The 26,067-nt window shown below is 37.1% G+C and overlaps 1 protein-coding gene across 1 annotated transcript; it reads right to left on the minus strand.

Moving 5' to 3' along the window:
* Positions 11,934–13,458, minus strand: LOC109850700. Its single transcript, XM_020420755.1, has 2 exons — positions 13,021–13,458; positions 11,934–12,272 (listed from the first exon to the last, which is right to left on the minus strand). The coding sequence occupies exons 1-2, from the start codon at positions 13,136–13,138 to the stop codon at positions 12,007–12,009; spliced, it is 384 nt and encodes a 127-aa protein (XP_020276344.1). The 5' UTR covers positions 13,139–13,458; the 3' UTR covers positions 11,934–12,006.

Genomic DNA, 26,067 nt, shown 5'->3' on the forward strand with positions numbered 1-26,067 from the left:
TTTTTTTTTTTGGGGAGGGGAGGGGGTTCACAATTCTTCACTTCGTACATCATTTGATAAACCTTAAATTTTGGATGAACACCAAAAGAACACCACGAATATCACCAGAGAGATCTAAAACATCAAACCAGGCCAAACCAGCTATGCCATTATACCGCGGCTACCTACATATCCTCCACCGGGATCAAGTTAATCGTAGTTCTGCAACTATTCTCCAACATAATCTTCACCTCACCCCCATCACCGCCCCAAAGGGCCATACCCTCTTGGGCAGATCAACACTGACTGATATTAAACAAGTCCAAGCAATACTAAAACTTGCTACCTGTCACCACCTTGGTCAACATGTCAGTCGTGTTCTCATTTATGCGCACCTTCATGAGAGAAATATCGCCTTCCTCTATGACATCCCGCACAAAATGGTACCTGTCATCGATATGCTTGGTACGAGCATGATGAACTTGATTTTTCACCAAGTGAATCGCACTCTGACTGTCGCATCACAAGTTCACACTCTTCTACTCAATCCCCAAATCGTCTAGAAGACCCCACAACCACAATGCTTCCTTTACTCCCTCCGTCATGGTCATGTACTCGGTCTCTATAGTAGAAAGTGTCACTGTAGCCTGTAACATCGATCGCCAACTAACTGGAGCGCCATGTATTCTGAATACATAACCAGTAGTAGATCGCTGTCTGTCTAGATCGCCCGCATAATCTGAGTCCACAAACCCGTCAATATGACATGTATCTCCACCAAAGCATAAACCCGTATCCGCGGTACCTTTCAAGTACCTTAAGACCCATTTCACCGCTTTCTAGTGTGCCTTTCCCGGATTTTCCATGAATCTGCTGAACACTAACCGTCTGTGAAATATCTAGGTGTGTACACGCTATGACGTACATCAAACTGCCAACTGCACTAGCATAGGAAATACGCTCCATGTGTGTCTTATCTTCCACTATAGTGGGAGATTGTTTACCTGAAAGCCTAAAATGTGAATCCAATGGAGTCACCACCGACTTTGCATTTTGTATCCCAAACCTCGCGATCACCTGCTCTATGCAGCCCTTCTGACTCAAGAACAATCGCTGATTCGTCCGCTCTCTTCTAATCTTTATACCTAGTATTTTTCTTGTAGCACTCATGTCCTTTATCTCGAACTCTTTACCAAGTTGAGATTTCAGCCTATCTATCTCCACCTTACTCATCGAAGCAATAAACATGTCATCCACAAACAGAAGAAGATAGATATAATCACCTCCACGAAGCATCCGAATGTAGACACAATAATCATAGTCGCTTCTGGAAAACTCATGCTTCAGCATAAAGGAGTCAAATCGCTTGTACCACTGCCGAGGAGATTGCTTCAATCCATATAGTGATTTCCTCAAGCGACATACATGATGCTCCTTATCCTCAACCTTGTAGCTCTCAGGTTGATGCATATAGATCTCTTCATCCAAGTCTCCGTGCAAGAAGGCCGTCTTTACATCAAGTTGTTCCAGCTCAAGATTACCATGAGTAACAATACTCAATAGCACCCGAATAGAAGTGTGTTTCACCACCGGAGAATATATCTCACTATAATCCACACCCTCTCTTTGTGCAAACCCTTTAGTCACTAGCCTCGCCTTGTACCTTGTACCACCGAGCTCTGAAGGATCTTCCTTTCTCTTATACACCCACTTACAACGAATAGCTTTTCTACCTACGGGCAATGGGATCACCTCCCATGTTTGGTTCTTCTGAAGAGATTCTATCTCCTCCTCCATCGCAGCAAACCAACTCTCACTATCTCTATCCCGAATAGCTTCCTTGAAGGAGACTGGCTCATCATCCTCCACCGAGAGTACGTATTCTACCAAATTAACCTGCCCATAGTGCTTTAGGGGTTGTTCATCCCCCAGCTTTAGTACCTGCTTGTATGCTCGCCTTGGCCTAGTGGAAGCCAAAATATCCTCAAGCTGTTGTTGTTATAGTGCTTGTGTATTCTCCTGCTGAGCCTCCTCCTGCTCAAGCTCATCATTTACCTGATTTCACACTTGAACACGACTAGAACCTAGTTGGTCTTTAGGTTCTATCTTAATAACCTGGGACTTAGAAGCCCCAACAGTCTCAACACCATCTCCCTTAGGCACCCTAGCAATCATGAACTTCTCATCAAATGTAACATCCCTGCTGATCACGAACTTCGAATCTTCTGTACACCAAAGGTTATAGCTTTTTACGCCCTTTGCATACCCCAAGAATATTACATTCTTAGCCATCGCGTCAAGCTTTTCCTCATTGACGTGATAATAGGCGGTACACTCAAAAATCCGGAGCCTCTCATAATCTACATGCTCCCCTGATCACACCCTAAAGGGTGTATCACCATCCAGTGTAGAATGTGGAGACCGATTCACTATGAGCTGTAGCCACCGCTTCTGCCCACCATTCTTTGCCTAATCCAGCATATGATCGCATACTCATTGCTTTCTCCTGCAATATCCGTCTACGACTCTATTCTGCTGTGGTGTAGATCTGACTGTCTAGTGTCTAGCAATGCCCTCCTGATCACATAACTCCTTGAAAGCACCATCTGTATACTCTGTACTGTTGTCAGATATTAGTGTCTTTAATTTCTTCCCTGTCCTGTTCTCAACCATTGCCTTCTACTTCTTGAATGTCTCGAACACCTCATTCTTATGCTTCAGAAAATAAATCCAAGCATATCTAGAATAATCATCTATGAACGAGACAAAATATCTGGAACCACCTATTGGAAGTTGTCGAAGTCGGACCGCAAACATCCGTATGCACATAATCTAGTATCCCTCTGCTCTTGTGATTACTTCTTAGAAACTGGACCCTATGCGCCTTTCCGTACACACAATCCTCACAAAAATCTATGTAATTTTTTTCCAGATTCTTCAGCAAGCCCTCTTTACCAAGCATATTTAGGCCCTTCTCTGACATATGCCCAAGCCGCTTATGTCATAACTGTGTGTGCTCACATGAGTCTCCACTACTTACATCAGTTCCAACCGCTGATCTCCTATCACTGTTGTACCCGAGAGAGTATATAGATTATCGTGACGAATACCCTTCATCACTGCTAAGAACCCCAAACAACTTTCTTTACTCTGTTCTCTGTTACTATTCTGCAACCATCAGAGTCTAAAACACTAACTGAGATGAGATTCTTTCGCAAGTCAAGAACGTGCCTCACATCCGTCTGGGTTCTGATCACTCCATCATGCATCTTGATTTTGATATCGCCAAGCTCCACCGTTTTACAAGCATGGTCATTTCCCATCAATACGGTTCCATCATCAATGCTTCTATAGGTAGTAAACTACTTCCTATTTGGGCACATATGGTAAGAGAAACTCGAATAAAGAATCCACTTACCGGAGGTATCTTCACCACCCATAACAACATAACATTCTTTATCGCTCCCTTCCTCCGAGACGTAACTCGTCTCTTCCTTGCCTTTGCTCCTTTCGGTTTTATTATTGTTCTTTTTCCCACCTACTCTCTTATTAGGACATTCAACCTTGAAATGCCCAACTTCACCGTATTTGAAATACGTCCTTCCCGCAAGATGTCTCGATTTCGATCTAGACTTTCCTCCCTTACCTTTTCCTCGCTCATTACCCCTTCCTCTAGCAAACAATCCCTACTCTTGTTCTTTGTTACCACCAGTAGTTATGTCACTGGTTGTAATCTTCCGAAGGTTATCCACTAGAAGCGCCGTTCTAGTCTCATCTATCGTCAAATTGTCTCCTACAAGCATCAATGTTTGTATCAGGTTCTCATAAGACTTCGACAGAGATAGAAGTAGTAGAAGCACCTGATCCTCGTCTTCAACTGTCACGTCTATGTCCTTTAAGACTGATATGATCCTATCAAACTTGTTGATGTATTTCCGGATTGATGAGCCCTCCTCCATCTTACAAGTATACAATTTTGAATTTCAAATAGATCCAGTTCGTTAGACTCTTTGTCATGAAGGTGCTTTCTAACTTCGACCACACTCCCGCAGCCGTTTCCTCTCCATCTACCAAGAAAGCTACATCCTTTTCAAGACGAAGGATAATCGACGCCCGTGCTTCCAGATCCAGCTCCTCCCAATCCTCATCAAACATATCATTATGCTTCTTCTCTTTTCCAGCTAAAGTTTTGTGCAAATTTTGCGAAATTAACGAGTTTTTATCTACATCCTCTAATAGGAGAAATCATTCTTCCCGTTGAACTTTTCGATCTCGTACTTTCCAACTTTAACTATTTTACTTGTTGACGTCATTCTCCGCTTGTATAAATAAATTCTCTTTTCTCAGGAATTCTAACAAATACCTTGTGTTCACCACACAATAATCAAGTAATACCTCAAATCAGAAATTTTACCATCTCCAATCTAAATAAATGGCTCTAATACCAATTGTTGGGCGCAGAGTCACGCCCTTACGCCGCGGAAGCGATATCACCCGAGAGAAAGCCCTGACTTTTGTTTTCACGAAAGCTCAAGTCAACCTCTATATTCCCATTTCACAAAGAAAACAAGAACATAAGTGAAATATCTTAACAAAGTGAGATATACACTCTTCCTCTCAGTAGTTCTAGGACTAAATGTCGAGGGAACCTACAAGCAATAACCAACTCTTGTTCCAGCTCAACCTCTCATCAGTTCTAAGACTGACTTGTCGAGGGAACCTACAAGCAAAACCAACTCACAGTTAAGACACGAGATTTAAGTGGTTCGGCAAACTTGCCTATGTCCACGGGAGGGAGTTTTCACTATAAGGAGAATACCAAACTTGTACAACTCACAAGCTCTCTCTCTGATTTTTCTCTCTTCAAAATCTCTCAAGAATTTACATTCTTTTTCTTTTCTTCTCCACCACAAATCTCTCTTCCTCCTCCACTCTATTTATAGGGAGAAATGAGAGACAACATCCCCCGAAATATGTTCCATGTTTCAGGGAATGTCCCCCTTGAAACATGGAGACATGCTCCATGTTATGGGGAATGTCCCCCTTAAAACATGGAGACATGCTCCATGTTTTGGGGAAGGGCGGGGGGTCACACCTGGTTATATACATAGATGTATACTACATAGATATATACTAGGAGTGTCTCACGTCCATTTAGTTCAAATTCGGATTTGGTTTAGCAGTAGACATGAGATGAGGGCTAGTTCCACATTGAGAAAAGTAGCTAGATGTGTATATAGTTGAATATCGTTGGTGTTAGTCTAAAGAATAGACCTAAAGTCGAGACGAAAGCTAGAATCAAAACGACGAAGAAAACAACCTGATAGATCCAGGGTCGACCGCGAGAATCTGGCGGTCGACCGGAACGTGCACAGGAGCTCAGGAGGAGCTGGATCCGAAGGCGGTCGATCGCGCCAACCCTGTAGGATTTTTTGTCTCGAGTTTTTGATACGGTCGACCGCGATTGGTGTGCGGTCAATCGCGAGACCTGCACGGTTGACCGTCATGGTCGACAGCGACGCTATCAAATAATTTTCTAAACTGTTTTTGATTCTGTTTCTACCAGGACTCTATATATACCTTACACGTTTTTAGGGTTGATACAACACGAAAAAAGAGAGTTTTTGACTGCAGAAAGAGAGAGAATCTCAGAGAGATTAAACCATAGTTTGAGAGCTTATATTTCTTCTTCAATTAATAAAGAAATTATGCAGTTTGGCTCTCGAGGACGTAGGCACGTTGCCAAACCTCGTTAAATCAGCGTGTTCATCTCCTTTACTATTTTTATAAGGTTAGATCTTTATTTGTGGTATTATTCATACTTTTCTACTTTCAACACAAGGTCCGGAAGGGTAAGGGTTCGATTGATTGTTTTAAATCCCCAACAACTGGTATCAGAGCTTCGTTCAGCAATTTGTGTGAAAGCCGTGGCAGAGGAAAATAAATCAAAGATCGATAAGTTTGACGGTTCAGATTTCGCCCACTGGAAGTCGCATATGGAGGACTATCTGTACCAGAAGGACTTGTATGGCCCGTTGATGGGCAAGGAAAAGGAAAAGAAGGAGGAGGAGTCAGATGGTGATTGGGAGATACTGGATAGGAAGACTCTAGGGAAAATCTGATTATCGCTCGTCAAATCAGTAGCTCATAATATTTTAAAGGAGAAGATGACAGTAGGGCTTATGGAAGCGCTTGCAAAGATGTACGAGCAACCGTCGGCAGCAAACAAGGTGCATCTCGTCAAAACTATTTTTAACCTCAAGATGGCAGAAGGACGATCCTTCACGATGCACCTCAGCGAGTTCAACACGATTGCTGATCAGTTTATCTCCGTGGACATCATGTTTGATGACGAAGTGTAAGCCCTATTGATTTTATCGCAGTTATCGGATAGTTAGGCAGGTTGTGTGACGGCAATCAGTAATTCAGCGGGGAAGGAGAAGTTAAAGCTGAGTGAGGTTGTTAGCATGATTCTATCCGAGGAGGTTAGAAGAAAATCGTCCGAATCAGAAGGTTCAGGTTCAGCTCTAAACTTCGAGCAGAGAGGCAGAAACCAGAAGAAAGGAAACCAGAACAGGAATCGGTCGAAATCAATGAAGAAGAGGTCGAACTCGAAGGTTAGGCCTATCAAGGGGAAGTGTTGGAACTACAATCAGGAGGGCCATATGCCTTCAGTTTGTAAAAATCTAAAGAAGGATGCGGGTGAGCAAGAGGTTCACATCGTGCAGGATGCCTTGATCCTTGCTATGAATAGCGACTCAGATTCTTAGGTCATCGATTCAGGAGTCTTTTTCCACGCCACTGCTAACAGGAAGCTATTTCAGAATTATGTAGCAGGGGACTTTGGAAAAATGTATTTGGAGAATAATAAGCCCTATAATATTGTTGGAAAGGGTAAAGTACAGATTCATATGAAGGGTTCTAAGTGGACCTTGAAGAATGTGAGACACGTGCCGAAGCTGAAGAGGAATCTTATTTCGGTGGGACAGCTTAGAGCAGAAGGCTATGTTTCGACATTCACAAGGAATTCGTGGAGAATCTCCAATAGTACAATGATAGTTGCTCGAGACAACAAGTTAGGAACTCTCTATCTCACCTTATATGCGAGTGACACCCTCGTAATTACAGCTGGCAAAGAGAATACAGATTTATGGCACAACAGGCTAGGGCACATGAGCGAAAAGGGGATGAAGATTTTGAATTCACAAGGAAAACTAACCAGGATCGACGCCGTGGAAGTCGGGATTTGTGAAGACTGCATCTTTGAAAAGCAGAAGAGGGTTAGTTTTCAGAAGAATGGAAGGCCACCTAAGGCTCAGAAGCTAGAGTTGATTCATACAGATGTATGGGGTCCAGCCAATGTGTCTTCTTTTGGCGGTTCGAGATATTATGTCACCTTCATCGACGATCACTCGAGGAAGATGTGGATCTACTTCATGAAGTATAAGTCAGAGGTGTTTGGAATCTTTAAGAAGTGGAAGGTCATGGTGGAGAATGAGACAGATCTGAAGGTGAAGTGTCTGTGATCAGACAATGATGGGGAATACGAGCTGGAAGAGTTCAAGAGATTTTGTGCTACGAATGGTATTCGTTTAGAGAGGACTACTCCAGGGATGCCGCAGCAGAACGACATTGCGGAGAGGATGAACAGGACCTTGACAGAGCGTGTCAGGAGCATGTGATTACATGCAGGTCTGCCTAAGATATTTTGGGCGGAACGGTACATACGACAACTTACCTTATTAATCACGGGCCATCAGTTCCATTAGATTTTAGAATTCCAGAAGAGGTTTGGAGTGGCAAGAAGATAAATCTCTCATACTTGCGGGTATTTGGTTGTGTGGCTTATGTTCATATAAGTAACCATGTTAGGGACAAGCTTGAAGCTAAATCACAGAAGTGCACATTCATTGGATACAACATTGATGAGTTCGAGTATCATATTTAGGATGAGAAGAACATGAAGATCATCAGAAGTAGAGACGTGATATTCAATGAGGAGGTGATGTACAAGAACAGGAAAGATGCCAAGGATAGCCAAAGCAGTGGGAACAGTATTTCAGATACAGATAGATCTGAGTACATGGATATAGAGAAACTTCTAGATAGGGATGATGATGTTTGTTCTGATCAGAGAATGGAGAATGCTCCAGGTGCAGAAGAAACTACCAAGGATATAGAGCTTAGGAGGTCATCCAGGATACCCAAACCAAATTCCAGATATCTTTCATCTCTTGACTATTTATTATTGACAGATAGCGATGATCCGGAGTGCTATGAAGAGGCAATGCAAGTGAGTGAATCTCAGAAGTGGGAGCATGCGATACAAGAGGAGATGAATTCTCTACTCACTAATAAGATATGTGAATTAGCCCAGCTATCTACATAGAAGAAGGTCTTACATAACAAATGGGTCTATTGGGTCAAGCAAGAGAGTGATGGAAGCAAGAGATTCAATGCCAGATTAGTAATGAAGGGGTTTCAACAGCGGGAAGGAGTGGACTACACGAAGATATTTTTTCCTGTTGTGAAACTCACAACCATCAGAGTAGTATTGAGTTTGGTGGCTGCAGAAGACCTCTTTCTTGAGCAGTTAGATGTGAAGACTGCCTTTTTTTATGGTGACTTGGATGAAGAAATCTACATGAAGAAGCCTGTTGGCTTCATTGAAGAAGGAAAGGAAGAGATGGGGTGACTTGGATGAAGAAATCTACATGAAGAAGCCTGTTGGCTTCATTGAAGAAGGAAAGGAAGAGATGGTGTGCAAGCTCAAGAAGAGCTTATATGGTTTGAAACAGGCTCCGAGACAGTGGTACAAGAAGTTTGATAACTTCATACAGAGCAATGGCTATAGAAGATGTAATTCGGATCATTGCTGTCATTTCAAAAGGTTCGAGTCTAGCTTTATTATTTTGTTATTGTATGTTGACGACATGTTGGTAACAGGACCGTGTTTGGAGGAGATAAACAGTTTGAAAAAACAACTAGCAAAGGAATTTAAAATGAAGGATCTTGGTGCAACGAAGTAGATTCTAGGGATACAAATCAGTAGGGATGAAGCCGAAGGGACATTGAGATTGAGCCAAACTGAATACATTGAGAAGGTACTTCAGAGGTTCAACATGCAGAATGCTAAAGTTGTTAGCACACCCCTTGAAAGTCAGTTCAAGCTATCTGAGGAGCAATCGCCTAAGACAGATGCAGATAGAAAGCATATGAGCAGAGTGCCATATTCTTTGGTCGTTGGGAGTCTCATGTACGCGATGGTTTGCACGAGGCCGGACATCACCAATGTAATGGGAGTTGTGAGCAGATTTGCAAGCAATCTAGGGAAACAGTATTGAGAGGCCGTGAAGTGGATAATACGGTATTTGAGAGGGACAACGAACAAGCCATTATATTTTAGGAGGAATGAATTGGTGCTGTAGGGATACGTGGATGCGGACTTCGCCGGTGATTATGATACGAGGCGAAGCACCACACGGTATGTTTATACTTTAGCGTCGACAGTAGTGAGCTGAGTCTCACGTCTGCAAAAGATTGTGACTTTGTCTACAACCGAGGCTGAGTATGTCGTGGTGAGTGAAGCAAGCGAGGAGATGATCTGGTTGAACGGGTGCTTGGAAGAGTTGGATCTGAAACAAGGGAGAGAAGTTCTTTATTATGATAGATAGAGCGCTATACATCTTGCCAAGAATCCAGTATATCATGTCAAAACGAAGCACATCGACGTTAAATACCATTTTATACGCTCGCTAGTTGAAGACGGAAAGTTGCATTTAATAAAGATTTTGGGGAGTCAAAATCCGACGGATATGTTGACAAAGGCCGTCACCATTGAGAAACTGGAATTGTGCGTAACTTTAGTTGACCTTTACGAGTAGAAGACGAAAGCGGAGCCACACTACGAAGATCGGCACGATCGCTGGGATATTGTTGATTGAAGAAAGAATTTTTCGGGGGAGAAGATATATGTAAAGAAGGGGAGAGTTCGGGTGAACTCACTGCAGGCACTTTGGTCTCCAAATGGGAGATTGTTAGTCTAAAGTGTAGACCTAAAATCAAGACGAAAGCTGGAATCAAAACGACGAAGAAAACGACCTGATAGATCCACGGTCGATCACGAGAATCTGACGGTCGACCGCGAATGTGCACATGAGCTCAGGAGGAGTTGGATCCGAAGGCGGTTGACCGCGCCAACCCTGTAGGATTTTTGGTCTCGGATTTTTGATACGGTCGACCGTGATTGGTTTGCGGTCGACCACGAGACCTGCACGGTCGACCGTCATGGTCGACTGCGACGCTGTCAAACAGTTTCTTAAACTGTTTTGGATTCTGTTTTTACCAGAACTCTATATATACCTTAAACGTTTTTAGGATTGATACAACACGAAAAAAAGAGAGTTTTTGATTGCAGAAAAAGAGAGAATCTCAAAAAGATTAAACCCTAGTTTGAGACTTGTATTTCTTCTTCAATTAATAAAGAAATTGTGTGGTGTGGCTCCCGAGGACGTAGGCACGTTGCCGAACCTCGTTAAATCTGCGTGTTCGTCTTCTTTATTATTTTTGCAAGGTTAGATCTTTATTTGTGGTATTATTCCTACTTTCCTACTTTCAACACAAGGTCCGGATCAGGGTAATGGTTCGATTGATTGTTTCGAATCCCCAACAGTTGGATTCATGATTCAAGTAAGGTAAATTACCGAAAGTTCTTTTCGCAGGAAATAGTAAAATGTAGCCATGTAATTCAAATGTTCTTTTGTATATCCTAAATCCAAATATCTGAAACATCAGGATATTTTTGTGATGTTCATGGTTAACGGAAAAAAGTTGTAGTTAATCTTTCTGCTGTATTAGATTCTAGAAACGGAAAGGACGGAGGAAAATTAGTACTAGGTCTAATATGTCTATCTCCACGTACTTTTATGTTCATAGTTCCCAATATATGAATAATGTAATAAAAAATAGAGTTTGTTTATGCAATCAAATTAACAGGAAAGTACATTTCGAAAATTTTGGAGTAACAAAAACGCAATCAGTTGTAAAGTTCTCCATACTCTTTTTCTCTCCATTTATGCTAGGTTAGAAAACATCATTTCAACTACTATAGTTTTCTAAGAATCTGTCCACTATGCATGTCATTCAAGTCCATTACCAGAGTTTTTCTTCACGTCATGTAGCCGCAAAATGATCAAAAGTCAACTCCATGATACCATTTTGACAGTGCAATTAACGCTAATCACCAGACTTAGAGGTCATCATAGTATTTTTTTTATAGGATAATTTTTTCGTTCAAAGAATGCTCATCTTGATCCCAGTACAGATGAACGGAGCTTGAGGCTGAGATTGATTAGGTGGCTGCAGTACCGAAGATTAGAATTAAATTAAGTTGACTAATGAGATTGCTTATGATAGCTTTTCAAGTGGGAGAAGGTGTGAAATCCAAGTGTTTTATGGATCGCAATATTTTGCCGCTGTAATGCTGATGCTGATAGTTACATATCGATTATTTTTTAAATAGTCACGATGCTCACTATTTGCTACTTGTTCACATGTACGCATCTTTCTTTATGCACTCGTGCATGCGTATGAGCATGTATGTGCGGTGTGCATGTTTGTGCGGGATGGGCAAATGTCATGTTTATGTTTGTCCAATGTCCATGTATATGTGAATGTGTGTGCAAGTACGTGTTTGTGCAGGCACACATGCACATATGTACATATTTGTGCGTCTGGATACACGCGTGCATACAATATACATATGCATGCTTATGTGTATGTGCATGTGGGTGTATGCGTACATACATGTGCATCACTGTGTATGCATATGTATATCTGTGCATGTGTGCATGTTTGAAGCATTAATACTGTATCCACAACAAAAAGTACATCAATTTACAACTTCCTGCGTCAATACTCAGTCCATAACAATCAAGTACAAAACAATCCAAATTGCTGGCTCAAACAGAGTGTTTCCTAAACCACTAGTACCCAAGTTCCAGATATACATAGATACAAGACAAAGGATCACAGATTCACAATACAGTAGTTGGTGTTGAAGCTAATGAAGGATGAAGCGACAAAAAGGAAGAAGGAAAACAAAAGGGAGAACTTGGTAGAGCTTATGGCTGATGATGACTGTTTTTCTTTATTCTGGCCTGTTTTTGATCCACCTCTAGATGCAGGGACACCTGTTGTCGAGGGATTTGATGGATTGCTCGCATCCGTCTGTGTTGCCGGAGAATCTGGTGCCAAAGCTCCTTGTGATGATCCAGCTGATGCTGTAGATGCAGCTGCAATTATACCAAGTCTGGGCATTAGCTTTTGCATTAAAATTTTCATTTGGTTAATCAAGACAAGTTTTAGAGAGTAATCTGGTGTTTCTGGGAGTTAGATTAACCTTGATTATAGATTGAGAATCAAATTGATCCAAACTATTATTTCCTAACGCATAGTCCTGGTTATCATCCATCCTTTATGGATAATTTGATTTGGTCTTTAAGTCAACCTACAAACATCAATAGGATCTTTAGGTTTTATGGACTAATCATTTTCAGTCACTGTCTCTGGCTGTAAAATTTTCATTTGGCTAATTAAGCAAGTTCTAGGAGAAATTGGATTCCTGTAAGAGTTAGATACAACTTTGTAAATAATTGAGAAGTACGAAATTAATCAAAATAATCTTGTTCTCTTGGACATCTCCAATGTTAATCTGATTTTGGTCTAAATTGATCTTCTTTGTCTGTAAGCTAATCATTTCTTAGTCACTCTGATTTGGTCTAAACCGATAACCATGAATAAGATTACCAACATCCGCACAATTTCTACTGTCTGTATGCAAATTAGACTCCAGTTACTTTCCTGACTCTTTGTTCCTCGCATTAAACTCATTCCCTCGTGGACCACAACTTGAACTCCGATAAAACACCAAATCTTAAGCTATCAGTATTCACCCCAACTTTCTATTTTAAGTTCATTAACCTATCTAATCATTTTCAATATTGGACTATACTCGCACATGATGCACAATACCGTACATACCGTTACACGGGCTAAGTGGTGGAGCCTGGATGTTGCAAGCACCAGGAAGAATGATAGCCTGAGTTTGGTTCACAGGCAATGGAAGTTGAGATGCAGCAATATTAAGGAATGCACACATGCAGTGTGCTTGAGTCTGCACCAAACTTGCAAGCTCAGGTCAGCATTGAGAGGTTGGAACCGGTGAGTTACTCGTAACGAATCCAATGCAAGGTTGAAGACTAATAATCGGAGGTTGACGTGGCGGTTGAGCCAAAGAACAACTTAATGTTACGGGCGATGATGATGGGGGCTAGAGCGAGTTTTGAACTTCTTTGTGCCATTTGATTCCTGGTTGTGATGATATTGAAGGGAAAAGGGAGGAATTTTATACGAAGAGGTTGAAATAATAGAAGATAGATGAAGTTTGTTTTGGGTGAGGCAACTCTGCTTACCGTGAGAATCTACATGGGTTGTTGTGAAGTGTTTAATGATAGGGAGTAGTTTAGGTTTGGTACAAATTTATACTTGGATACTCGATGACAAGTTGTTGCTAGATGCTCATTGCAGAAACTTATTATTGTGAGTGAAAGTGTGCAAGAATATTGTGGTAACTTGAGCAAGCAAAGACCTTGAAGGGGGAAGGGTTAGGTGATAACTATTAGTAGAAAGTTATTCTTTTTCTAACAGATTTGAGAGGTGATGTAGACAAATGATTTTTTTTTTGGGCTCTTAAAAGTGTTAAGAAGTTCAGTCGGGGGTCAATCTGCAATTGGACGATAGCACAGGAGGTCTATCCGCAATTAACCCTTTCTTAATCCATAATTGCAGGAAGACTCACCCTTGTTAATGTGATTTTCATAATATGCTATGTAGTTATCTAAGAAATAATTATCAAGTCAGTGAAGTCATAAGACTATCATGAGTTGGATGCAATGTGCCTCTTTCTCACCTACGTCTCAAATGTGGAAGAAAAACGCGATAGTTATGTACTTATGGACTCAAATGTGGAAGAAAAACGAGATAGTTATGTACTTATGGCCTCAAATGTGGAAGAAAAACGAGATAGTTATGTACTTATGGTCTGTTTGGATGGAGGGTAGAGAAGAGGATGTGAAGAGAAATTTTGGTTTACTTTCATTTGAGAGTTCCATTTAGAAGGGTAGATGAGGGGAATCAGGGGGGAAATAATTTTATCACTTCATGTTTGCTGTTTGCGGATATTAGAGAAGACAGACTAAAATGAGTACAGAAACTTGAACAATTCATCAATTTAACTATTTTAGTATTTGGATGCCAAATAATTTTATGTTTGCTGTTTGCGGATTAGATGATGAACAACTTAGACCCCCTTACTAATATTCTTTTGAACTTATCACTTCATAGTTGCCTTTGCAGATAGACCCTTGAGTATAAAACACAAAGTGATATTTTCTGAAGATTTTTATACAAAAATGCAAAAACTTATTCAGAGTTTTCTATAATATACCCAAAATAGTAGTCTAACATTCAATTATTGTCTAAAGATATTTGGTTTGTAAAAGATAACCAGTTGTAGTTCCAGATGAGAGGAATGAAAGAGGAGAAAAAAAATACAGCGGGAGAAGAGTACGACGAGAAAATATCAGTCCCTTAACATAAACACTCTTCATTTGTTGATGGTGCTAAATTTCTAAATTGAATTTCTTTTATATAAGAATACATGATTATTACTGCCATTTATAGGGGTGCAAATGGTCCAGATATGACTTAAATACGACGTGTAACATATCAGAATCCGTTTACCAATCACGGATATAGATAGTTTACCAATCACGGATATAGATGCAAATAAAATTGTATCTTGGTAAAATAAACTCATATTCATATTCTCTAAAAGTTATAGGGATGACAAATCTTGCCCATGCCCAATTGCTCATTATGGCTGCCCACCAACTGGCCTGTCTGAACCCACCACTTTAGTACAAAGGGCTTTAAATGGGCAGTTTCCATTATCGCAAGCAATAAGCGGGCACTAAATGGGCTGGTAGAGGACTGCTCATTTGCCCACGCATAAATGCATGCACATTTGGCCATACACCTTCAAAATTTTAAAATTACAAAAACCCCATTAAAATTTTAAAACTTACATACAGTATATGAAGTCTATAAATTATACACATCACCAAAAAGTTTTGAAATGTGTAGAAAACACCTCACAACTTTTAGAAGTTGCAAAAATCATACTTAAAATTAAAAATGGTTAATAAACTCCCTTAAAATATCAAAACTCACACACTGTACAAAACCTGTTAATTGCACATTGCATGTGAAAGTTTCAAATTTTGTAGAAAACACCTAAAAGTTTAAAAAATGAAATAAAACTCACTTGAATTCAAATATTTTGAAAAAACACCCTCAATATATCAAAATTCACAAGCAATATAAAAATTTGCAAATTACACATCACTTGAATGCTTTGAATTTTGTAAAGAAACACCCTAAAAGTTGGAAAATTGTAAAAAATACCCTTAAAATTTAAAATTTACTGAACACACATAAAATATCAAAATTTATAAATAGTGCAAGATCTGTAACTTACGCATAGCCCAAGAAAATTTTAAAATTTGCAAAAAATACCCTAAAAGTTTTAAAAATTACACATAGCATCCTAAAAATTTGCCAAAAACCCCTAAAAGTTAGCTAAAAGCCTTAAAAATTTTGCAAAATGCACCCCAAAAGTTTTGCAAAAAGAGCCCAAAAGTTCACAAAACCCTTGAAAAATTTGCAAATTGCCTTCCAAAAGTTTGTAAACCACCCATAAAAATAGCAAAAACCCCTAAAAGCTTGCAAAAAGGACGCCAAAAGTTTATTAAGAGCCCTTGAAAGTTTGCAAAGACCCCCCTAAAAGTTTGCAAAGACCCTTAAAAATTTATGTATACAACACTATTATAGTTAGATTGGCCAATGACGGCCCGCTTATGAAATGGGGGGCGAAAAACCCACCCATTTAGCAATTGGACCATAAAAGAGCAAATGAGCAAAATCTGCCCACCATTTATGACCCATACCTACTCATTTAACATCCCTAGTGCAAACAGTCCATATATGGATTACATATGATACTTAACATATCTGAATCTGTTTACCAATCATGGATATAAATCGTACTCCTCATAAAAGAGGGAGTTTGAGAAAAACTTTCTATGGTAAATTTTGCTCTTAATCCTTTTGGATATTACATTCTAATTTTTTCTAATATATTCAAATATATTCAAATATATTCAAATAATTTAAAGGTAAAATCTTCAACCAAAATTTGAAATTAAAAGATATCAAATAGTGGAAATAATTTTCTATTTTATTAAAAGATGACATGTATCCAACTAATTCTATCTTCCTAAGAATTCTCATTAAATTAAAACTATTCATATCCATTACTAGAAATTCCTATTCATAAAAAGTAGAAAAATCTGATAATCAAAATCATACTCCCTTTAAAAGTATGACTTGGGGAACCTATGGTCAATATTACCCTTAACTTTTTTAAAATATTATATTGCTATCCTAATCTATTCTAATTTTCCTATCTTCTTTGAATTTATAATTGAATGATTTATCCTATCCATAATAAGACTTAACATGTTATTGAATAAAATAGATATGTTTGGTATAATTTAAATCTTTTACTTATTTCAGTTTGTAGAGAAATCTAAAAATATATATGCTAGCCAGCACCTAAAAGTTTTTGGACCTTGTAAAAAATATATTCTAAGTTTTTAAAATTGTAAAAACACCCCTACAAATATAAAATTTTATTAAAACATCTTAAAAATTATAAATTTTACTTATTTCAATTCAGTGAGAAATCTGAAAAGTATTAGTTAACTAAAAAATAAAAGTTTTTTACATTGGAGAAAGTATATGGTAAGTTTTAAAAATGCAAAAATACTCCTAAAAATTCAGAATTTGTAAAAAACACTTTGAAAATTTCAACCTATAAACACACTAAAAACCTATAAATACACACAAACAACCCCCAAAAATTTATGGAATTTTCAATAAACATTCTAAACTTTTTACAAATTACAAAATAAAACCCTTAAGATTGTAAATTTTATAAAAATCCTGATAATTTCTAACCTATCAGTACATTAAAAATATAAGAGTTAGAAATATCCCCTGTATAATTTTTAATTTATAGAAAACACCCTTAAAGTTTAAAAAATTATAAAATAACACTCAAAATTCAAATTTTACAAAAAACACCTTGAGAATTTCAAACTCATTAGTAAATTAAAAATATAATAATTATAAATAGTCTATAAATAATTTACAATCTATAGAAAAGACTTATAAGTTTAGAAAATTATAAAAAAACCTCTAATATTCATAATTTACAAAAAAATACTATAAGAATTTCTAACTTGTAGACACTAAAATGAATATACAAAATTACTAGCAATCCGTAGAAAATAAAAAAAATTATGAAAAAATATCATACACCCTTTAAAAGTATAGGTTTAGAAAAAACTTTTCAGGGTCAATATTACATATAACCTTTTTAAAAAGATCACAACTAATTGAAAATCTATTATATTTGAAATTTATAAAAAACAAACTTAAAGTTTAGTACATTACAAATTACCCCTCTAAAGTTTGAAAATTTTCAGTGATTTTTTGTAGTTCCTTGATCTTAATGTAATTTTGAAGAGTTTTGTGTATTTGTAAATTATAAAAGTTTAGGGTGTTTGTTTTTATAATTTTTAAAACTTTTGAGGGTGTTTCTTTTGTAGTTTCTAAATTTCCATTGTGTTATTAGTGTAATGCATAGATACATCAATTAATGATAATATTAAAGAGTAAGTCATTCTTAAGATGTATTAGGCTATAGTTAAGTGTGCACATCACTATTCTTAGACAATATAGTTTATACATGCAAATTTTTTTAAATAATCTATATAACGGTTAAAAGTTTTTTGACTTTAATGTACTATTATTTATAAATTATATTTAATATGAATCCATTATATAATTTTGACCGTGGTCATTATAAATTTAATACATTTAATCGATTGACTATTAGGTATATAAACCATATATTTCTTTACTTTATCATATGAACTAATATTTGTCACTTAATAATTTAAATTATTACTTTTAAATTTAATATAAAGAGGAGATTTAATAATATTTATTTATTTACCTACATGATAATACAATTTCAATTCCTATATTTTGCTTAAGATTTATTTTATAGTTACACGTATCAAATTATTAACTAAAAAAATAATTATTTATGCTTAAATTTGGATGATTGTAGTTGGCCACTCACTATGAAATTTTTATGAAGACATATACCTTACTTTCTATAGTTATCTGCACTACCATATATATTTTATAAATTAATTGTTAATTTGACATAATAAATTATTTTCCCTTTGTAGAAATTTTTTCTTTGACTTTTGGATTATGTAATCACTATGTCACTATTCTTGGGTAGAAAGGACATCATTCTAAATGGCTTCAAACTAATGTTTGAGTTGAATTGAAGTATATACTATTGCTATTATATATGTGTATATAATTTTCAAGAAAATCATGTCGATACTTTTTAAACATAAAAGAATATTCTAACCTCTGACATTGTAAAACAAAATATAGCTAATTGAGTAACTAGCAAAAGAGGACTTGCATCAGAAAAGTGTGAATAATAAGATAAAGTTGAAAGGTAATGGCATTGCCAACAGTATTACCAATAGCAAACTATAATGTAAAGTTAATCTATTTTGTGGAGCCTAACTACTGGCTATAAGTATTGGGGTTTCCATATATATATACTTTATAATTTATTTAAAAGGGTATATAATCTTATATAATAAGATTGATTTAATACTGAATAGTAATAACATTGTAAATGAGCAATTATAAAGATGTTAGGGACTAACATGTATGTATTTAAGATTTTAGGATGAATATCTTAATAACCTATTTATATAAGCATGCCCACTTTATCATCTATTCTGTTCATTTTTCTCCTCGCTCATTCTCCACCAATTTCGTTGTCACGCTCGGAGAGAAATAGAATTCATGTCGGTGAGGTCTTCTCTCCCTCTATCCCTCGATCTTATATATTTTTTTAAAATTAGTTTCTTTAATTTTTTTAATGTTTTCTTGGACCCATTTCATACTTCATTCTGTGAAGTGTCTTGTTAGATTCAATTTAAATATACCTTTATTTTAATTATTGTTTTTCCTATTCATGGGTCAATTAATCACCAGAATGTTTAGGTCTTTTCGCCCATTTTATATTTTAAATTAACAGTTTATTTTAGGAGAATTTTTAAAAAGACCATTTTTTTAAAATATTAGCAAAATTGACTGTTTTACATAAAAATTAACAAAATTGATATTTTTTTACCACACCATCAAGACTGGCAACAAAGAGGTTGATTTTGTAAAAAAATTATCTTTAAAATACATAGGACTAATAATCCCGTGTAATTAGAGAATATTAATTACAAAAGTAATTAAAGTCAGAAAATACACGAGACTACCACTCTTGCGGATTTACAGCCGGAACCAGAAAATACATGATACTACTGTATATGTCCTATATACAATATAATTGCTCCAGGCAAATGAGTTATAATAGCATTTTCCGTTCATATTGCTTGGGGTAAGATTTGATAGGAACATTTCAAAGAGAATTTTTTATATTTAAAGTACATGATAAAATATATCATAATCTCCCTGCTCTAATTTCACAAGAAAATAATCATTCATACTTTTAGTTATACTTTTATGGTAAGGAGAATGAGCTATAAAATTAAATGAGAACATTAGATAATGTAAATATGAGTAAAACCACAACTAAAAGTTAATGTGAATATAAGTCAAACCACAACTAAAAGTTTAATAAACATATTGCAAGTAAATTCATATGCAAAATTTTATTACGAATTGAATGATCACCCATCTTTTAAAGATATCAAGATACTAATAAACAAAAATATTGTACTAGATCAATGTGTTTATAACTCACAAATAGTAGATCACTTGGCGAGAGTCTGGGTTGATGGAAACAATAATAATATTTTATTTAAAATAGAGATTATTATGTTGATGATCAATCCCACAAAAAACTTTATTTTCTCTTTTATTTTTATTCTATTTTTATTAATTTTAATAACCATGATATTCAACCATGTACATTGCACCTGCAATCCAACTAGTATATATAAAGTTGTATCTCGATAAGAAAAACTCATATCCATATTCTCTAAAACTGGATATTGATTGAATATACATGTGGATATACATGAGGACATACACACGGATACAAAATGGATATGAGAAAGCCATATAATATTGAAAAATATAGTTTATATGATACATTGGAGTTCACTAATATGTTCTTTATACTCGAAGAATTAAGATTAGATCTCTTGATCATTATGATCAACCCCAAGTCTATTAATCTAAGAATTATAATAATTGTAAATTATATATTTTGATATTTCAGATATGAATCTAGATTTATCACTACATATTCATATCTGTAACTATATCCTATTAGATATAGATATAAACAACAATATTTGTATCCTAAAGGATATAAATACAAAATTTCCCCCAGATATCAAAATTTTTTGGCACCCCTAGCCTATTATCATGTGAGTAAGTAGGGAATATAAAATACACCAAGTTTAGCAAAGGGTGCATCCTTTTCTCCCCATAAGAGATGAGGTTCAGAATAGGAAAAGGGTTTCTTTGTATTAAGATTTTGCTAAGTGATTATCTCACTTTATGATTCTGCTAAATGCATGGATCAATAGTTTTCAAAAATTATTAGTACCCTCTAAATTTCACAATCTTAAACATTGAATATGATATAAAACTTCGAATAGAGAAGCTCTATTATTCTAGTAATTTGTACATCCTTAATCCACGGAGACAATTAAGCCTCCAATCTCTAAAAATAGAAAAATGTCATATTTTAAGCTTCCTTCTGAATTGAGCTACGTTGCTGATGTCTTATTGAATATAATATACCAGCACTTGTTGGTGTTGACGAACCGCGAAACTTCTTAACACCACTTCAGGGTCTTGTTCTTAATGACAAAAAAAAGATAACCACAAAGAATGCACACAATGATTTACGTGGAAAACCCAAACGGGAAAAACCACGGGTTGAGCTCGGAGGATACTTCACTATAATGGAATCAATAAATGGGTACAAGGCACACACGGCACACCCGAAAATGCCGATTTCCACAAAGCCCTCACGTACGCTCCTTCTATATTAACTCAACACTAGAGATCTCTACAACACAAAAGACTCTCCTTCACTCTAACTCTCTATACTTTCAAGAGAACAAGTGGAAAACTTAGATACCTCTCCACAATGAGAGCGTGCCTATTTATAGGCCTTGATGAAAGTCCACCTTTTCATCTTCCAAGATCCATGAATGCATAGCACTTGTTGGGAATACACAAATCTGGTCAAATTCTTGTGATTCGGATAGGGTACTTTGACTGACCATAACTCCATCAATACTGCTCCGATTCTTGTTATTCAAAACTTAGAGTAAACTATACATGCACCTCTACAACTTTCATGTAGAGTGTAGGCTGTCTAAAAATCACAATAGATAGCTTATTCAAACAAGCTCCGACAACGGAGGTCACATTCGCTGTTGGGCTTGACGACGCGAGGGTTCGCTATGGACTTGGACGACAGCGAGGGCGTCGCTAGATGGCTTTACGGAAAGCGAAGTGGCGCCGTGGGTCTTTGACGACGCGAGGGGTCGCCGTGGGCTTGGACGGACGGGGGGTCGCCCTCGTGGCTTGACGAGGCGTAGGGTTCGCCGGGGCCTTGACGGACGCGGAAAGGGTCGCCGTGGGCTTGTGACGACGCGGAGGGGTCGCCGGTGGCTTGGACGGACGCGAATGCGTCGCCGTGCTTTGAACGACAGCGTTCGGTGGATAGGGTCAGTCGGGCTTGACGACAGCCGAGGGGTCGCCGTGCGCCTTGACTGACGCCGGAAGGGTCGCCGTTTCATTGTCCAAGTGTATGGACGCTTGGGATGAACCCGCGTTGTCAGAAGGAGTTTAACTGAAGTTATGTAGAGCTTTCGTGTCTTGTTTAGAGCGTGCAAGGAGCCGTGTGTTCGAGGTAAGTCCTGCTTTAGCTGTTGGTTGGGGTGTGAAAGTCGTGGAATTGATGTTGGGATGTGTCAGATTGTGACGTTCACTGGTAGATTGGGTGGAAGGCTGTGCATTAGAGTGTTGATCCAGTTGGCTTCGAGAGTGTCGGTTGAATGTGGCAAGCCGTTTTCTGCACTAGGTCTATGTGAAAAGTCCGTGCTATTTGCTTGTCGATCAGCCGACCGAAGGAGCTATTTGATTGTAGCTTTGTGTGGGTTGGTAGGGAGCTAGGGGGAACGGGGGGGAATGCGAATCAGATTGGGGTCGATAGGTGGTATTAGAGAGTGAATATTCGGCCTCGAGTAGCCCTGATGTAGCCACGAGCCAGACTTTAGTGTCGAGCATATGTTGTTCGGATCATGACGCCGAGAAGCTATGTTGATTGTTTAGGCTTTGTGGTTGTAGGAGTAAAAGGAGGGTATCAACTCCATTAGGGGGGTCTTAAAGCGATGGATATTCGGGTGCCCACTAGCTCGGTGCTACCAAGCCAAGCTCACCACTTGAGTCCAACTTTTTATTTCTGGAAATCGCTCCCACTGTCTCATGATCTCTAATAGTTGCCCTTACGGATATTAGCCATGCTGTGGTGTCACAGCCATCAAGATCGAATCATCTCAGATTCGGAAGGGGTCGCTGGGTTTGTGGCAATTGTGGAGTTGTCGGAATGCCGTGGATTGGGAAGTCGTCCTGAATTTGTGACCTCCGTTGTCGCGAGACTTGGTTTGGAATAAGCTAGGCTTCTCTTGTGATTTTTAGCGCACTACACTCTACATGAAGGTTTGCTAGGAGGGTGCATGTATAGTTTACTCTAAGTTTGGAATAACAAGAATCGGTAAGCAGCTTATTGATGGGAGTTGGATGGGTCAGTCAAATTACCCTATGAACGACATCACTCAAGGAATTTGGACCGGAGAGTTTGTTGGTAGTTCCAACAAAGTGCTATGGATTCGGGGTATGGGATCTTGGAGATGGAGAAGGTGGAGCTTTCATCAAGGCTATAAAGATAGCACGGCTCTCATTGTGGAGAGGTTTCTAAGTTTGGTCAATGGTTCTCTTGACAAGTTATAGAGGGGAGTTAGAGTGAAGGAGAGGTCTTTTGTGTTGTAGAGAGTCTGCTTAGTGTTGAGTTGAATATAGAGAGGAGCGTAACGTGAGGGCTTTGTGGAAGTCGGCATTTTGTCGGGGTGTGCCGTGTGTGTGCCTTTTGTAACCCATTTATTGATTCCATTATGTGAAGTGATCTCCGAGCTCAACCGTGTTTTTTCCCGGTTTTGGGTTTTCCACGTAAATCATTGTGTGCATTGCTTTGTGGTTGTATCTTTTTTTTTGGTAATTAAGAAAAGACCCTGAGGGTAGTTGTTAAGAAGTTTTCGCGGTTCGTCAAACACAAACAGGCTGGGTATGTTATTATTTCAATAAGAGCATCAGCAACGATAGCTCGGATTCAGAAGGAAGCTTAAAAGTTATGACCATTTTTCTATTTTTGGAGATTGGGGAGGGCGTTAATTGTCTCCGTGGATTAAGGGATGCTACTAAATTACTAGAATAATAGGAAGCTTTTTCTATTCGATAGTTTTAATATTCTATATTCAATGGTTTAAGATTGTTGATGAATTTTTAGAGGGTATAATAATTTGTGAAGAAACTGATTTGAATCATGCATTTAGCAGAATCATTAAGAGTGAGATAAATCACTGTTAGGGCAAAAGTTCTTAATTAGCAAAGTTACCTCTTTTCCTTATGTATAATTCAGTGATGTGTGGTGTGTGACCTGCTAACTGTTGTGTATATTTCCCTGACGTTACGTCACGATGAATAATGACTTAAGAGCATGAACTTTAGGTGTACTTGTTTAGGTTGTCTAGTTACAACAAAGATAATATTTGTGCTATGACGTGTTCGATCATGCGCTGTGGGAAATTGTTAATCATTATGGAGTTAATTAACCTGAAGTTATATCATTTGGCACACAATTGTGTTATGTTTTAGATAGCAACAATAGCTTCATGGAATTAGTGGCACACTCACCCTCGCTCGCACTTATTGACTGTTGTGACAGATATGTAAAGAGGTCTAATTTTTACAGTCTAATTTGGTAATTTGAGTGGATTAAGATCTAGATATATATTCATTTTTATTCTTGATAATAATTCACAAAATAATGTAATGTGCTTTTCTACAAATTAATTAGTTTTTGAAATTCATGTACTTAGTTGTTTTGTGAACATGTAGACCTGTCGTGTTCTGTCTTTCATTATCTAATGTGTTCATTTAGATAAGATAAGGCAGCATGAATTATTAAATGGTCTAATTTGTCTCGCAACGCTAATTAATAGGAATCTGTAATAGGCTAAATTATGGATAGAACTTTACTGAATATTTGGATAATTCTGACTAGGAGTTTTTCCATAATAATTGTAATTCAAAATATACTGATAATGACAATATCAAAATATAGGGGTATTGGGCTTGTTTACGACCTATTTATTTATCTCAACAATAGAGAAATTGATAATTCCAGAATCACTGGTCCAATAGATGTTTAAAACAAGCTACATGCTTTTTCTCTGTTCTCACAAAAATGTGTTTTAAAACTTGAATAGAATTATCATATATTTCCAAATCAATAGCCAAATGGTTATAGAAGAAGAGGTGATGTAGCTATGAGTATTTTTGATCTCTCATATTTCTGGAGGGACTACAAACATAGTTTCCTTTTGATGTATTATTTTTACATATGTTGATTGGGCAAAGGTGTTGCTCATAAGAGCTAGACAAAGTTGAGAAAAGAATAGTGAATTGAAGCTCTGTTCCATCAATTGTAAAATGAAACTGTTAGTAAAATAGTAGAATTTATAAGTATTTATATTACAATGAGGCAAAATAAACCTTAGTTGGTCTATGGGTCAGGGGCGACATCAAAATTTGGCATCTCTAGTCTCAGACGATAAATATATCTAATAGTTTATTTTAATTCTTTATTACTTATAATTTATAATATATGTTTTTAAAATCATCAAAAAGCCACAGAACTCCTTCGCAGATATAGAACTAATTACGTGAGTACATACTGACGTATATTGTTGTACATCGTATTTGGAATGATAAGCAACATGCTTAATGATTCTTGGAGCACAGATAGTTTGATCTTGTTAATATTGGTCATCTATGTGCATTGATTAGTCTTCATTGGATATACTTAATATCATATATATGGATTGAATAATGGAGTGATCAGATCGTAGTGTTTCAAGTATATGAAAATTCTATTGCATAAATATGAAAAATTTATACTTCTGCAATGTATGTGAAGAGATATAATACTTATTAGTTGTGATGGTTTATGAGACTTCTTTATATTCAACATGACATGCTATATACCATATATCTAATATTGATTCTTGCATTTTATATCTAAAATATTTTATAGCCTCATTATCTCCGCTCTTACTTATAAAAGATATTAACTAACCCAGATTTGTGATTCTATTGGGCAAGATAGATGTTTTATACTTAATTGTACTTTGTGGAAAGTTAGTAGCAGGGTGAGATCTTAGTTATTTGAGAATTATGCTGATTAAGTATAATTTATAAAGTGTGCAATTGTAAGCTATAGTCACGGAATTAGGTAGAAGTCGGTTGACCTAATTTGGTCCATGAAGATTAAATTCTTTTCAACTAGTCAAACTCTCGATTAGAACTCCTATATGCCGAAAATTATGAACGGGAAGTAATTTGGGAAGAAATTGGGATGACTTATAACAGGAGTTAATTTAGAGAGTACATTAGTATTTGGAGGCAATATCCATGTAAATAAATTTGTTTTTAATATGTTTTTGTTTTTTTTCTTTTGTTCAATTTTTAATCTTCTCTATCTCTCTC

This window comes from Asparagus officinalis, chromosome 7 (assembly GCF_001876935.1).
Source record: "Asparagus officinalis chromosome 7, Aspof.V1, whole genome shotgun sequence".
NCBI lineage: Eukaryota > Viridiplantae > Streptophyta > Magnoliopsida > Asparagales > Asparagaceae > Asparagus > Asparagus officinalis.